General features: G+C 42.0%; 1 protein-coding gene across 1 annotated transcript in view; it reads right to left on the minus strand.

Annotated features, from left to right (window-relative positions):
- The window catches only part of PRKAR1B (protein kinase cAMP-dependent type I regulatory subunit beta), a 92,820-nt gene that overhangs the window by 29,698 nt on the left and 47,880 nt on the right, over window positions 1–15,242 (minus strand). Inside the window, exons 5-7 of the mRNA XM_039560327.1 lie at window positions 10,815–10,876; window positions 10,024–10,070; window positions 2,223–2,381 (exon numbers count right to left, since the gene is read on the minus strand). Of these exons, the coding sequence (XP_039416261.1) occupies window positions 2,223–2,381; window positions 10,024–10,070; window positions 10,815–10,876 (268 nt within the window). The remainder of the gene's footprint in view (window positions 1–2,222; window positions 2,382–10,023; window positions 10,071–10,814; window positions 10,877–15,242) is intronic.

The following is a 15,242-nucleotide window of genomic DNA, read 5'->3' on the forward strand; positions in this document are numbered from 1 at the left end:
GCAGAGAGCCACTGTAACCTGCCCTCACATGACTGCACAAAGACAGGTGTTTTATTTCACCTACAGCAATGAAATTATCCACCCTGCACCTACAAATAAATGGAAAGATGACAGGATTCACTCAGTGAGGATGGGTAAATTGCATTCACCATGGACTGCATTTAAAATTGGACATTTTCTATACCTGCAGCAATTAATTCACCATGAAATATTTCCTATCTGAATACTGGGAATACTACAATAATGCAGTCTGGGTATCTAACACAATGCAACAAACACCAATTTTTAGTGGCCCCATCTGTGAAAAAAAACCACAAGAAGCGAGAGAGGGAGAGAAAATATATCCATGCTAATCAAAAGGTCTCGTTGATTGCAGAAACTGAGCTTGCTAGGTAAGGTAGAGCAGTCACTGGTCCAGAGAACATGTAAATTAATTTGAAAAGCACTTAGCACTACACTAGAATCAAACAGAAGTACAACCATAATATTCAGCTTGTATGTATGACCAAAGCTAGCAACAAAAACACAGTCTTTTCCACTTGGGTCTTCAAATCCTTTTAGCAAAGTCCTGTCTCTGCATCAAATATTCATCTTCTGAAATGCGCTATCAGATGATAATGGACACATGGCCAACCCTGACAGCTCACAGGGCTGGCTGATTTTAGGTACCTCTAGTTCCACCAGCACCAACACTAAAATCACCTCAAGGCTGCAAAGCCTGTGACCCTGTCCCTTCAGTTCCTCACCACAAGGTTACAGGCAGCTGCAGAAAGCTCTGCCTAAAGAGCCAAGGAATATGTGCCTTGTCCTGACATTTATTTCCCTCCTACATTCCTTCTCTTTTGTATTTTGGATTCTTCCTTGTAGCTTGCAGGTTCATCACATCAGTTACCCCAGACACCCCTCCACTGCATCCTTGTAGGGAATGGGATGAATAAGTTGGATGTGCCTCTTACATCTCTTTAGAAATTCTCCTGCTCTGTGTTTTAGAAATAGCTCTGCCTGCTCGCCTGCACGGGGAACCTTTCAAAACTCTTCATCCTGCTTCCCCACAAGAGAGAAGACAAAACACTTCTCATAATTATTCCTCTATTTTGTCTTGGAGCAATCAGGCTGAATATTTTGGGGCAGAGTAAATTTCCATCAGCTGTACTCTCCTAAATGTCAGTGTGATGTTTGTTTATGGGACACTGAACTCAGCCCATGAAATAGGGAGTGAACACCAGCAGTGCTCATACAGACACCCAACAGCCATCACACAGGGTAAACAAAGATTACTTTTATACTCTGCTGCTTAAGAATTAATCATTTAAGGGTAAAATCTACTCAGTTCCTTTGCTAGTTTTTCTGCTTTCTATGACACCCACTGGAAATACAGATGATCTCAAAATTGTTAGTCTGAGAGCACAGTGTCATTTCCTTCAGATCAGGATGGAACAATGCTGCAGCTTTTAGAGACAAGCCCTACTGAGAAACAAGCTTTACATAGAGTAATGTCTGTTAATTATCAAAAAGAAAGGAATATTTTATGGAGAAGGAAGATATGCACATGGACATTGGAAACAAACTCATAAAAAAGTTATGTCTTTGCTGAAGTTAATTATCTGTCAAAGTTTCCATTATAAACTCACCACTGAAGAACCAACAGCAAATCCATAAGCTAGCACACGCCCCAGGTGCCACAAAGGCCTGCAGAGCTTTGCTGCGGGGACGAGGGAGTTTGAAAGGAGCAGAATGAATGAATCATTAGCAGCTACCACCCCATGATACGTGTGGCAGGGCACTGGCTAACAAAGGTGGAAGGCACAGTCCAAGCAAGACTTTTTATTATTTTACTGGAGCTGGATTTACTTTCTATCACCTGCCTTGAGGAATGTAATACAAGATCAGACAAAGCCTTCACAGGCAAGGGGTTCTGCTGAGAGATATTTCCAGGCTCACGACAAGGAGAGGATTTGCATAGCTTTGGTGGGTAACGGAGGCCTCCCGAGGTTTTCATTCACAGAACACTTATGCATAATGTTTCTCAATTGCATTTCTGACTCAGCGCCTTTCTGCTCAATCCTGTCCCCTTTTCTCTCAGCTCACTTCATTCAGTCCCTCAGTGATTTTGTCATGTCCGCTCTCTTTCATGTGGAAGCACCAGAGTACTCTGAACACAGAGCTGCAAAAGAAAGTAGAAAATACCAGCTCCACAGAGAAGCCCTTTCCCATAAACTCACCATTAAGATGCGCCTGTAGCTGTCTCTGTCGATGCCCCAGAGCTTCAGGTCTGTCTTGGCCTTGACGGTGGCAGCCCGGGGGGTTCCATAGATCAGCGCCAGCTCCCCGAAGCTGCCTCCTTCTCCAATGCTGGTCACCCACTCTCCGTTGACATAAACCTACCACGGCACAAGACAAAAGAAGCAAAAGCAGTTTGGGGACTTAGCTGGAGCTCTCCTCCTGCTGCCAGTTACCCAAAAGGCTGTTAGCAAGTTCCTTTCTAATTGTCAGTGTTGGGGACACAGAAGGAAAACACGAGCGTGACACTTCCGACAGTTGGTCCCCAAAGAGGGGAACAACCTGCTCTGTGGACAGAATTTCAAGTTGTCTTGCTTCAGTACAATGACTTTATTTACTCTCCAGGTTTTCAGCTCCCATGGTTAGCTGGCATCATGTTTTCCCCCTTGTGTTCAAGGCTCAGGCAGTCAACAAGCAGAACTGTCACAACTTTGGCTTTTTATTAACACTGTCAGACTGGAAAGGAAGGAGATTTGTTGATATGTGTAATGAGCACTGCTGAAATGTGCCATGGCCATGAAATGAAAAACAGCCAAAACAAGGAAATCTCTTTTGAAAAGGAACTTTTTTTTTCTTTCCCTAAGCCTAGTGCCTCCAAAACCCATTTAAATTTTACAGATTGTCTCCCTCAGTGAAGATGACTAAGGACTTTTGACTTGAGAAGCTCTGTGCAGAATTACCCTTTGCTTCTAACACCAGCTCTAGAGAACTCAGGAGGCAGTGTTTGACCCACAACCTATTAAGGAACTATATTTTCTTGGAACATGGTATGGACTGATACCACTATTGCCATATTTTTCCTGGACGATTTTTAATTTGAGAAGAATTCCTACACTCGATGCTATGTGAACCCTTCCCTGGAGGAAGGGGACTCGAGCAGGTGTTTTCTGCTGGGCAGCATTTTCCTCACTATTTATTCACAGACAGTGCAGCTCATGAGCCATAACAGTGCATGCAAAGGCTGCTGTGGACTGGGCATTCTGCAGCTTGCTGTAAACTACACAATAAACCCTTTTAATTCTGTTACTGTGCCTGTGAGTTTGGAGGGCAGGAAAGGCTGGGTGCATTTACCCAGGGCAGAATATATCCCAACCTGTTACAGACCAGTAACAGCTGAAATCAATCAGTGTTAATTTCATTTGCTTGGAAGTTCTGTGAAGAAAAATAATATGAAAAAAAAGGGCAGGTATTCTCATCTTAATCAGAAAAGTATTGCAAAGGCAAAGACCATAACCTGACACCAATTACTGAGAAATAAACTAGCAGGTTTTTAAAAAATGCTTAAATTGGAGCTGTGCTCAAGCTGTGCATGAGAGAAGATGGTGACCAAAATAAATGAACTGGGGTCAAAACTCAACAACCTGTCACTATTGATTTTAATTCTATCTTCATTTTATGGTGAAAAGGCTTATTACAAAATACAGCTGGAATCAATCCCAATTTGTCTTCACAATATTCAATTAAGATTTTCTCCAACTCCTACTGAGGTCAGTGAAATGCTGGTTCAGTAGGAGATGGATGAGGCCACGGAGCAGTTCAGCTGATCAAGAGACCTCTTGGGTATCAGCTGAAAAGGAGCAGCTGAACTCCAGGCGATGTGGAGGCTCCTGGTGCTCCAGGAACATCTGAGGATCAAGGGGCTTAAAAATAAAGGGTAAAAATAACCCCAAACAGGCAGGTGGTTGCAGACTGCCAAGAAAAAGCTCGAGCCACTAAAGCTATAGCTTCATTTCATCACCATGACAGAATGAATGTCACCCAGGAGAATATCACACAAGAGAACAGCAACAGCCTTCCCTTTCAAACTTTCACACTCACCACAGAAAGAAAATCTCATAGAACATTAAATCTACTTCTGATTCTCCTCATGGTGAAAAAAATGAAAGCAAAAAAAGAAGTTTAAAAAAGCCAGGCAAACCCAAGCAGTTTCCTGGTGAAACAAGTGGGTAGTTCCATGGCTTCTTTTTTTTTTTTTTTTTTTTTTGTGAGACGAGCAGGAGAAATGGATGAATAAAATGAGGATTCTGAAAGGCTTGTAACATAGTGAGGATGCATGAACTTTTCTAAACTCTATTAGCTCATTGCAAAATTGTCCAGATGCATATTTGACCATAGGGCTACTATCCTTCTGTGGGAATTTCACTGCATGGTCTCACAGGGTTTGCTACACTACAGTAATTTGTGTGTCCTCAGTAAAAAGTCGCAAGGATGGTGGGGAAAATCTAATAATTCCAATGAGTTTGGGGTCACACCCTGAATGTCAACTGACATGGTACCCTTGACTCTTTTTCAGCACCCCAAAAATACATGTGTATGTGTAGAGTACATGCTCTTCTTTTGAACAGCACAGATTTTGTTACTGCAGAAGGGTCTGCATTATAAGCAGGAAATAAACTTATTCCAACACACATTTTTTAAGCAACAGGGTGACATTTCTTGTTAAAGCAGTGTGCAGAATGTCACTGCAGCCCAGAGAAGGGAATTATGCTGGTAAAACTCAAGACTGAGCAAGTGAAGGATGGACATTTAATGCTGCAGTTGTTATTTAGAGAGGCTGCTACTGAACTGCTCTAAGACTCCTTTAATTTTGCTGTATTGCTTGACAAGACTGTACAAAACATGTTTGACACCTCCCCTTAAACAGTTTATGCAAATGGTCATTCCTCCACCCCAAGGGTGTCAGGTCTAAAGTGCTCTGACGTGAAACCAAATCACTGATCTGACAGTCTTTGGGTCCAGCATTCACTCCTCCAATAAAAATGTCATTTAAAATATCAGTCTCTGAAAGAGAAAATCGTTTGAGAATAAGTTTTTTCTAGAAGCAAAACCATTGGACTTCATTCTCTGCAAAGGCCTAAGTCAACACTCAACTTGTGGGTTCGTGATGAAGTTAAAGTGCACTGATGGCACACTACAAAGCCATCCTGCCCTTTAACAGAGTTCAGCTCCACTAAATCCCTTTAAAATAGATTTTTTAAAAAGAAGTGGAAAGGAAAGAAGTTCTGTTTGTAAGGTGTGGGAAGCAAAGCTATTTTAGGCTCAGAACAGCTTATGAAAGTCAATTTTATATGGCAGCAGCTCAGATGATCTCCCTATTTATCCTAAAAAATGCTGGGCTGAGGTTTTGGCTCAGCCAGTTTCAGGCATTTGTGAACTCTCACCAAAGTGGTGAGTACATGAATGAATTATTCCTAATTGTCACTTGACCTGCCAGTCACAGATCCATAACAGCTGGAATGTTCTTTCATGCAGCTGAAGAGGAGAAGCAGAAGTGCAGATGCCCAAATATGACCAACACATCAGGACCATCTACTTTCCACAGAGCAAAAGTACTTTCGATTTCTATAGTTTTCCATCATCTAATATGAGCACTGCAACTTCTGGGGGCTTGAGAATCACACAGTTTGGTTCATTTCATTATCTTTTTAGGAGGCAAATGGGCATGGGCATGGGCACTAGCTGTGGGAGAAGATGCAGAGTCACACAACGTTCAGTGCCACAGGAATGAATCTGGGCCTCCCTCATCTCCAGGTTCTTTCTCTGGAGATGCAGAAAGGAACCTTGCCATGAGCATTTCACCTTGAAGGCAGGATATGAACATCTATCTCTGAGCTTCATTGGAGTGAATTTATCTTTCCTTTAATTTTGTATTACTGATTTCAAGTTAACTTCTCGTTTGGTTGGGGGTTTTTTGCTGCCACTTTGTGATCTCTGTGGACAATCTAATTTGTTCCAGGCATGACAATTCTTATGTCTTGAATCCCCTCCCTTGGGTCTGTTTGTAATAATTTGTGCTTCGTTCTTGTCAAGGCTTTGTTATCCAAAAATGAAGATGAGTTTTATTTATTCTTGGAAAAACAAAGAAGCCTTAGACATGGAGGGTATTTATATGTGGGTAGTTTCCTCAAATGAAGACAGTGCTTTAAAACCAGTTTGAATTTGAACATATGAGCTTGGAGACTGACTTAAGAATCCTTAAAAGTTCAAGCTGAAAAACTCCAAACTTTAAAATGTTCTGCTTCAAATTTCAAAAGGCAACCTTCCAAATTTAGAAAAATCATTGAAGATGGAAGAATTCAAACCAGAAGCAATCTATGGAATCTAACCATGAAATATAACTAGTTTTAAAATCCAACAGTATTCTCACATAAAACGCTGTGTCATTTTCATCTTTGTATACACAAATTAGACAGTTTGTGTATACACATAAGGGCTTCAGGAAGATTTGACCTACAATCAATAGATAATTTTATTCATTGTCCACAATATTCATGTATATCTTCACATAGAGATTTATACAGTAAATACAGAAATTTAAGAAAAAAACACTGAAAAGCTTTTATTCTGATTTTCACCGTAGTACAGCTTGGCTGCTGTTGTCTTACAAGAAGAAAACCTGAGAATGCCTGTAGAGAAAGTTGCTGTGACATTAAACAGAATAGGAAGTTTCTGGGTCTAAAAAAAAAATACATCTGTTAGAAAAGGGCAGTGGATGGTGCTTTTTAAAGTAAAAAATGTGAGGCTATGAGATTAAAATAACAAACAGGAAGTCACTTTATACTTAGAAATATGGATTAGAGATTTTTGCAAGTCACATTTTAGCAGGTACTTTCAACATCTTTACTGGAAACTATAATTTAAGCTCTGCCAGCTCCTTTTTGGCACACACTCCCATTTGTCTGAGCAGGAAAGCTTCCAGTAGACAATTGACCTCTAAGACTTCAAAGTTTGTGCCATCATCTACCTCGTGCACACTGCACCCATCTGCAGGGATGGGCCATGAGGTAACAATTCTCCTCAACCCCGATGTGCTAAGGAGGAAGACTGTGACTGACAATACAATAATGCCAGCTTTGGCCAAAGTGTACCTGGTGTGTAGGATACAGTACAAGAGAGGGAAACGCCAGGTTTTCAAAGGCCTACCTCTTCCTCATTCTAAAATCCTTCTTTTACATATGAAAGTTGTGCCCTTCCCTTGTCCCACAGAAGGAAAATGTACAGATAACTTTATTCTGTGGTAACGGGGCTCGTTCATTCCCCAGGAAAATGTAAGAGTTGAGAATGAAGTGTTATTATATTAAAAAAATGTTTTATGGCGCTTCTAATTTGACTCAGATTATTTTGTAAGGGAAAATATTAGAAAGTTCTTACTTAGTCTTTGGGGTGCCTGTGCCAAAACTCCTTTTAAATGCTGCAGTTTTTTAAATGCAAAACACCACACACTGTTATTCTCACTTTGTTGGTGGTTTCTGTTTGGTTTTGGTTGCTTGGTTGATAGATCTTATTGGGGGTTTTTTTCAGTTTTGTCATGACTTTCTTCCATGGGTAGGGATTTTATGATGACCCTTGCGACCTCCTTTACGCCTGTCTTTGCCTGTGTATGGAAAATCTGGGTGCTTATCAGAGTAAACTGCTCCTTGAATCCACCTTTCCTGGTATTCCTGACACTTCCAAGCAGATCAGGGAATGGCAGCAGAGACCCTGGCCAGGGGTTAAAGCCTCCATGCACATGCCAACACCAGCTGAACCAGGCAGAAAATGGCTTGAGGCTCTAAGTCTCGGGGTCAATTGTCTCCACTCCAAGTCGCTTTTTTTCTTGGAGAAGCATGGAAGCATGCCAAAAAAGTATCTGGCAAGGCTTAAATGAAAGCAGCTCGCTTACTAGTGGCCTGGAGTCTCCTCAGACAACAAGGATTTTAGCAGCTCTGCCCAGAAAGTGGCAGAACTCCTCTAGGGAGCACCACGTACGGGGTGATGGTGCATGCCCAGGAGCTCTGGGAGCTGCTGCCTTACACAGGAGCAGCTCACTCTGCACTGGTGCCCTGGTACAGACTTTCCTCTGAGGGGAAAACTGGGATCACCTCCCTGCAGCTTCCCAGCAGGGCAGTTAATGCGGGGAAGTTCCAGGGTGTAGCTCCTGCATGAGCAAACGCCTTCCACGGCACCTTGCACTGGAATTCAGGGGGTGTTTTGGCTGAAGTTTTAGGAAAAGCTTAGGAAGGAGAAAGAACCGAGCTGAGCAGATGGAGAGAGCAGTGGAAAGGTGCCTCAGGAGGCACCTTAGGGGGTGCTGAAGTGGGGCAGCAGGAGAGCTGGTCACAGAAGAGTTTGGCCGGACACAGATGGTCAGAAGCTGCGCTGGTCTCTGGACAGGCACAGTCCAGATTACATTTTCAAGTCTTGTTAGGAAGTATTTGTCCCACAGGTGATGTCTGTACGTGTCTCTGGGAGGTGTCAGGGTGACACTGTGGTGGATCTGTCCATTTTGATCTGTCCTAGCAGCTATAGGCTGATTTTAGGAGACGAGGGAGTGATAATGCTCATGAAATCAAAGTTGCAATCTACTCTATTTTGTCACTGTTTTTTAAGATGTGCATATAGAATATTAACTCATGCAATTAACTGCAAGGGTTTTGCAGACTGCTTTCTGGTGTCATTCACTCCCTCACTATCCCTGAGCCAAACACTGCAGAAAGCTTTCCTAAAGGTGTTGAGAGAGGACACATTATTTTTAAAGAGGATTAATCTATAACTTCAACATGTGCATTTGCATGTTTGTGGGTCTGATTCAAAGCCAGTGAACTCATTTAGCTCCCTATCGGTCCCAAGTCAATTATTTTAAAACTAAATTTTAACACTGTTCTATAAATATTACCCTTTTATTTTCTGGCCCCGTGGATGTGGCAGTGTTTGCTATTGAGAGGGTTGTCTGATAGGAACAGTGAGTCAGACGGATTTCCTGAGGAGCAACTTCCAGAGGCAGAGGCAGCATGTGAGGTTTCTCAATTCCCAACAATACCAATTAGATGGTCTCCTGACACAAACAGACCGCTAAAAAAAAAATAACTTTCACTAAAATAACTCTGTGCCTCCTGCCTGGATTTAAAATAAATCACCTTCTTCTTTAAATATGCCAAACCGAATTCATGTGGGCATCTGAAGAGCAAAGCTGCTAATGAGCAAGTCTGTCCTACCCAACAACTGTGGGTACATAAGATGTGTGTAGGAACTTGCAGCAAAACTGCAAAAGGGTGAGTTTCATAGAGGAGAGAAATGATAAGAGGTGAATAGTTTATGATTTGGAAGGCAGGTTCAGAAAGAAGCTTCTTTTCAAAGACTTGCTGATTAAACCACTGCATACTCCTGTAAACATTTTGTGGTCTAACAGATCACTTTACTCTTATAATAACCCCTGCTTTATTAATATGCTGCATTGTTCTTATATTTGGACCTAATTTTAAAAGCAAATTAAGGTTTCTAAGATGAAACTCACTGCCTGAGGCTGTATCTCAATTTGTGAAAAAAAACCAAAACAAAACAAAAAAAACAAAAACAAACAAAACAAAACCAAACAACACATGAGCTAAGCTAACTGATTAAAGAAAATATTTTCTTTATGGTTGATCTGAACCCTCAGGTGCATTCCAGCATGGTGGCCTGCTCTGCCAAAGACTGCACACCTCCAGGCGTGGTTAGGGCTCTGAAGATAATGTCATTTGCTTGGTTTTGATACCATTTTCCTGCTTGGAATGGACAAATAAGCTAGGATGTAACACATGCCAAATTTAAAATTAAGAACAAATAACACAACAAAAGCAAAGTAATGAAACCAATCCTGTGAAATCTAGTTCAAGAAGAAAAGAGACAGACCCGCAGCACATGGCTGGCTCAAGCTCTCTGCCAAAGCACACAATTTTATTCTGTAGCTTCAAAATAAATATTACACTGCAAGAGCATACTTACATCCACCTCGCCTTGGTCAATCACATAGAAGTTGTCTCCCTCATCACCTGGACACAAAACACAAAAGGTGATTGTTTCCTGAAGGTCTGCCAAGCTATTCAATAACTTCCTGTCCCTGTATTTAATCCTGTACATATTTGCACAGGTTTGTACACCAGATTACTTACAGAGAGATTAATTTTTTGAAACATCCTTGCCTATTTGCCTTCACAAATCAGTGTCACTATGACTTCTTGCTATTAATACCTTTCAATTGCATTAATTTATCTCTTTTGATTGATTCAATACTTCATTCAGGGTAAACACTCAAGAGGTTTTAATATGGCCTGTGGGTAATGAAGTCCTCCACAACGTGCTGCAGGCATGCAGGTAAATTGCCAAGTGTGATAACTCTGATACAGCACAATGAGGTGTTGAATATTCCCAACAACCATAAAAAATATTTTCCATCTCTAGTTACTCTCAGCTCGCCTGTGCCACCCTTATGCATCCTGAGCTGGGGTTTACTGCCTGGCTATCTTCAGTTAGGGAATGAACATTTTAATTTGAAGTGCTGTTTATCTACATTTAACTGCAGCACTTTGAAACCCTGGAGGTCCACCAGAGTGGAGTCCTCTGCACGTGTATCAAGGGACCTGCATCGATGAATTTGTCATATAGCTGCACACTCAGAGGCCTTTGGAATATGGTTATTCTTCCCATTAAGCAAAGAGGGTGAAATCTCAGAGGGAGAGATGCGAATTATAGGACCTTAGCAAACATACAGGAGAAAAAATGGCAGGAAGAATTACCCTGTTGTATGACTGTTTCTCCTGCGATGTGCGTGACGGGGAACATGGCATCGAATATGTCACTGGATAAAAAAAAGAAACATTTATTAATAAATCAGACCTATTTCTTATCTAGCCAGTAGACCTACCTTCATTGTTTATTTAGCTTTTGTTAACAGATTTTGCAGAAAAAGGAAAGGAAAACATTAGCTGTAACTGGAAAGTGAACCCCTGCTCGGCAAGAAATCAAAATAACTTGTTAGGCACAAGCTGTGGTTTAAAACTAAGTGAGACCATGACTCGGTGTGTGCTATTTTGAAAGAACTCCTGAATTATACGGAGAAAGACGCCTCTTACAGCAGTGCACAAACTGGTCAGCCTGATACTGTGTTGTCTAAGCAGAGAGATTTCAGATTTTCAGCTGTGACGGGTTTGTGGCCCAGCAGTGACTGCCAGATGCCCAAACAGGAGCTCTCCTCTTCTGAACATCTGGCCTTGCATTTACAAGCAAAACCTGTTCCACAGTACAGAGCACATTTGGAAAGGTAGTTGGCTCTAAATTAATGTAGCATAAGAGCTGGCAGGAGATTGCACTCACAGTGCAGAAGAGGCCAAAGTCTGAAAATCTCAGCAAGTTACTCGTGAGAAGGGAATCTGAGCGATGCTACAGAAGGAGGGAAGCTGCAGAGGAGCCTCGTGCTCATTAATCACAGCTGAATTACACACCTTTCCACGTCTCCAGCTCACTGTCACATCGCCTTAAAAGGCCAGGCAGAGCAGTAGGGATGGGAACACACCCTGCACCAACACTTCGGGCAACGTGCCCAAACCCAGTCCTTTGTTTATTGAGGGAGACAGCAGGCTCCGTGGAGCCAGGGCTTCCTTTCCCCACATCAGATTTTGGGGAACTTATTTTCAGAAGCATGAACCACATCAAGACGGGCGCTCCCCACCTCTCTTCCCCTTCCTATGCATCAGTCTCAAGGGCTAAAGGAAATAGCTCCCCAACAAAAACAAAAGGCAGCAAGAGGGGATTGTTAACTGCTCTCTTCCCTGGTCTGGCCTAGGAATGGTCCATCCAGGGACCACTGACGACAGTGGTGAGATGAAACCCTTCAGTCTGGAGTGGAGAAAGGACCTCACACACACAACAACACAAACAGGGAAGAAACCAAAAATTTTCATCAAAATAGGCAGAAGATCAGCCACCAAACCCATGAAACCTATGCTACATTTCAATGCCTTATATGGGAAATGCATATTGTAAAATCCCATTATTAGCTTATTTCCTGTTCAACTGTTCCAGACTTTATTCAGGCTCAGTTCTAGGAAATGTTTCACTCCTAAGTTCAAATTGCTCATGTCTTTCCTCTTCATCAGTCTGAATGTTTTTGCTCAGGATCACAGCTCTGCGTCAGCACCACTGGTAGGAGAACTGGGAGATTTCAAACCAGGCACCTCCCGCAGCACCTGCAAGGGATGCTCAGCCCATGGCCTATATATAACAAAATGATATATTTTACTCCTGTTGTTTCATCAGGTCCACTCCATGCTATTCCTACTCACACTCAGGAAACACCTCCACCATGGATACAAAGCCTGCTCCAAGGCATCCAGGAGAAGCTTCTTCCTCACCTCATTCTGAGCACCAATGCAAAGATCTACAATAAATTCTTTTGAAAAGCCTATGGACCTTATTCTTAAATCCCCTAAGCTCGTTTTTGTGATCTTACATAGCTTCAGCGTTTCTCCAGTTCAAGGGACTTCTCTGCTGGCAGAAACCATCTGCCTGGTACAGACAAATCTCTGGAGCTGGTCCCTGTGCCAATGCTCCAGCTGGAACTGGGAGCTGAGGTTCCAGTGGGATGGGGAAACTGCCACACTGGTGGGTGTTGAACTGGAACAGCCACCGAGGGACTCTGTGTCCATGAGGGAAGTGCAGTTGTCCTTCAGCAGCTCTGGGACTGGGAATTCAGTGTGACAGGGGCTCGTTTGCCTCCCTCTGGTTTCCCCTTGGCTGTGCTGGGGCACCTCACTGAGCTCTGAGAACAGCTCTGTAGCCTGCAGAACATTTACTGAGGAAAAGGCACCCTGTGAGGCAGCCCTCAATGTGATACATCCAAAAATAGGTACAACACAGTGCATATCAATAACCAAACCAAAATGTGCTGTTTGAGCAAACTGGGAAACTTTTCCCTTTTTTAAATAGAAATACAGAGGACATAACTACCCGCAGATTCACCCTTTCATCCTTGTTTTAATCCTCTATTTTATTTATAACTTAACAATTGACTGTACAAACAGTGCCTAATAAATTATGTATAGCACTGCACCCTTCTCCAAAATGTTCCTCATTTTATTTCTACATCACCTTTTAGTTTTATCAAAAAAAAAAAAAAAAACCCAACTCTTTAAAACTCACAGACTAAAACTTTCAGCTGACAGTGTAATAAACCCAAAGTCTATCAGCAGCAACAGCAGATTTACCCTGATACTCTGCTGTGTAGGGAAATATCAGTATAAATATTCTAGCACCCCATATATGATGGGGTGAAGTCTTAATCTTATTTCAGTGAAAACTTAATCTTATTAGACCAAGACTTGGTATTTTAAGGAGACCTTTGAAGGACATGTCATCAAAAATTATTCTGAAGTACCTAAGAACACAGAGACATGCAAGGCACCCAAAGTTACAGTGATGTTGATTTACAGCTCCAAGGTGAAACCAGGGCATGTCTCTGATATAAATGTAAGCAACCAGTAATATCACAGCTATCACTGAAAACACATCACCATGTTCCTTTTCTACTGGAGAATTACTGCTCTTAATTGATAGGCCAATATGTCTCAAAGTGATTGAGTTGAAGTGTTTCTGCTTTTGGATGCTCAATTTGAGATTCATTAATCAGCAGATCTCCAATGATATGGATCAACAAGAAGCCTCAAAGTTTCTCAGCCCACAGGCTTGGCAGCCAAGAACTGGGCCTTTCAGAATGGCACCAAAGAAAACCACCCTTCTGGAAATTATCACCTCCTAAAGCACCAAATGCTTAAGGTCCATGCAGGAAATCTGCCTTTTGACTCAGTTCAGACTAAGTGTAGAATGGGTTTGGAAATTTTTCTTATTGCCTTTACCTTCAGTGTCTGAAATAAACACAAAAATGTCACAAGGATCAATATACCAAAATACTTCCGAAAGTTGAAGTATTTGTCCCTGAATCAAGCCAAAATCTGAAACTGAAAAAAAAAACCAGACCTATTTTCCATCTCCCCAGCAAAGGTCTGATGCTGCATATTCAGTTCAAGCCATGTGTCCTGGGCCTGCACTGTGCAGAGAAAACAAAAGCTTTAAATACTGAATAAGTAAGTGGTGCTTGCTAAAGGCATAAACAATACAGCCAAGGCCAAAAATATGGTCTGCTGTTTCTTCCTGTACCACACACTTGTTTGTAAGGCATCCAAAATCATTGTCTGGCCATTACAGCAAAAAACAGCCCTTACAAATACAGTGCTGCAACCATCCCACCACCAAGCAGAGACCGTAACTACAGCTCTGCAAAAGTAGGTGTATTTCTAGGGTTTGAAGGTTTTATTTAATAATTAGGGCCAAACACATGCAAACGCGTTCCAAACAACCAAATTTTTTTTTTTCAAGCACATGCAGGTTTTATTCCAGCACAAACAGAAAGCCAGAAAATCAGTAGTTAAGTCTTCAAATGTTGAACTCCCATGATTTCATCTTCTGTCTGAGCTGCAGCACCAAGAACACAGCAGCCTCTGTCTCCTGCCCCTGCACTGTTGACACCGACCACGCTCGCAATGCTGTGTGCTCAACTGATATGGAAATGGTTTGATTTTTAGCCAGGATTTTTATGATTGTGCTGTAAATGAGAACCGCTCAGAGACATTTCTTTATTTTGTTGACAATGTATCGTTTGCCCTCTTTCCAGATGACTTATTCAGGTGACAGATGATGAAAATAGGGCACCGGTTCTGGTATTTAAGCTGTTGTTTCACGAGACTGCAACCAAGAGAGCTGCACTGCACCCAGCGTGTCCCAGGCTCAACATCAGCACTTGGAGGGCTCTTTCTCACCCTCTCCAAAGCCAAAGACTTTGACAGGCTTTGCAATTTTTTTAAACTTTCCCTACCTCCTCCCAGAGGATCTATATCTCCTGTTCTATCTATTGCTCGTGGCACTTGGGAGTCAAGCATTTGTTCCAGTCAGAAGGTATCAGGGGCAATATTTTGGCTTGGAAGTGTAGCTGCAGGTGGGACTGTATGTACCTGAATATCCATGTCTAGATCCAAAGGGGGACACTAGCAGGACATCACTAATGTTTTCCAGGGGCATTTCTGCACCTTTAATTCTTTTCAACTTTTCGATAGTATCATTCAAAAATCACAAGAAAAGATTGTGAGCAGCAGAGAACATACAGGGAGCAGTGA

This window comes from Corvus cornix, chromosome 14, assembly GCF_000738735.6.
Source record: "Corvus cornix cornix isolate S_Up_H32 chromosome 14, ASM73873v5, whole genome shotgun sequence".
In the NCBI taxonomy this organism is placed as follows: domain Eukaryota; kingdom Metazoa; phylum Chordata; class Aves; order Passeriformes; family Corvidae; genus Corvus; species Corvus cornix.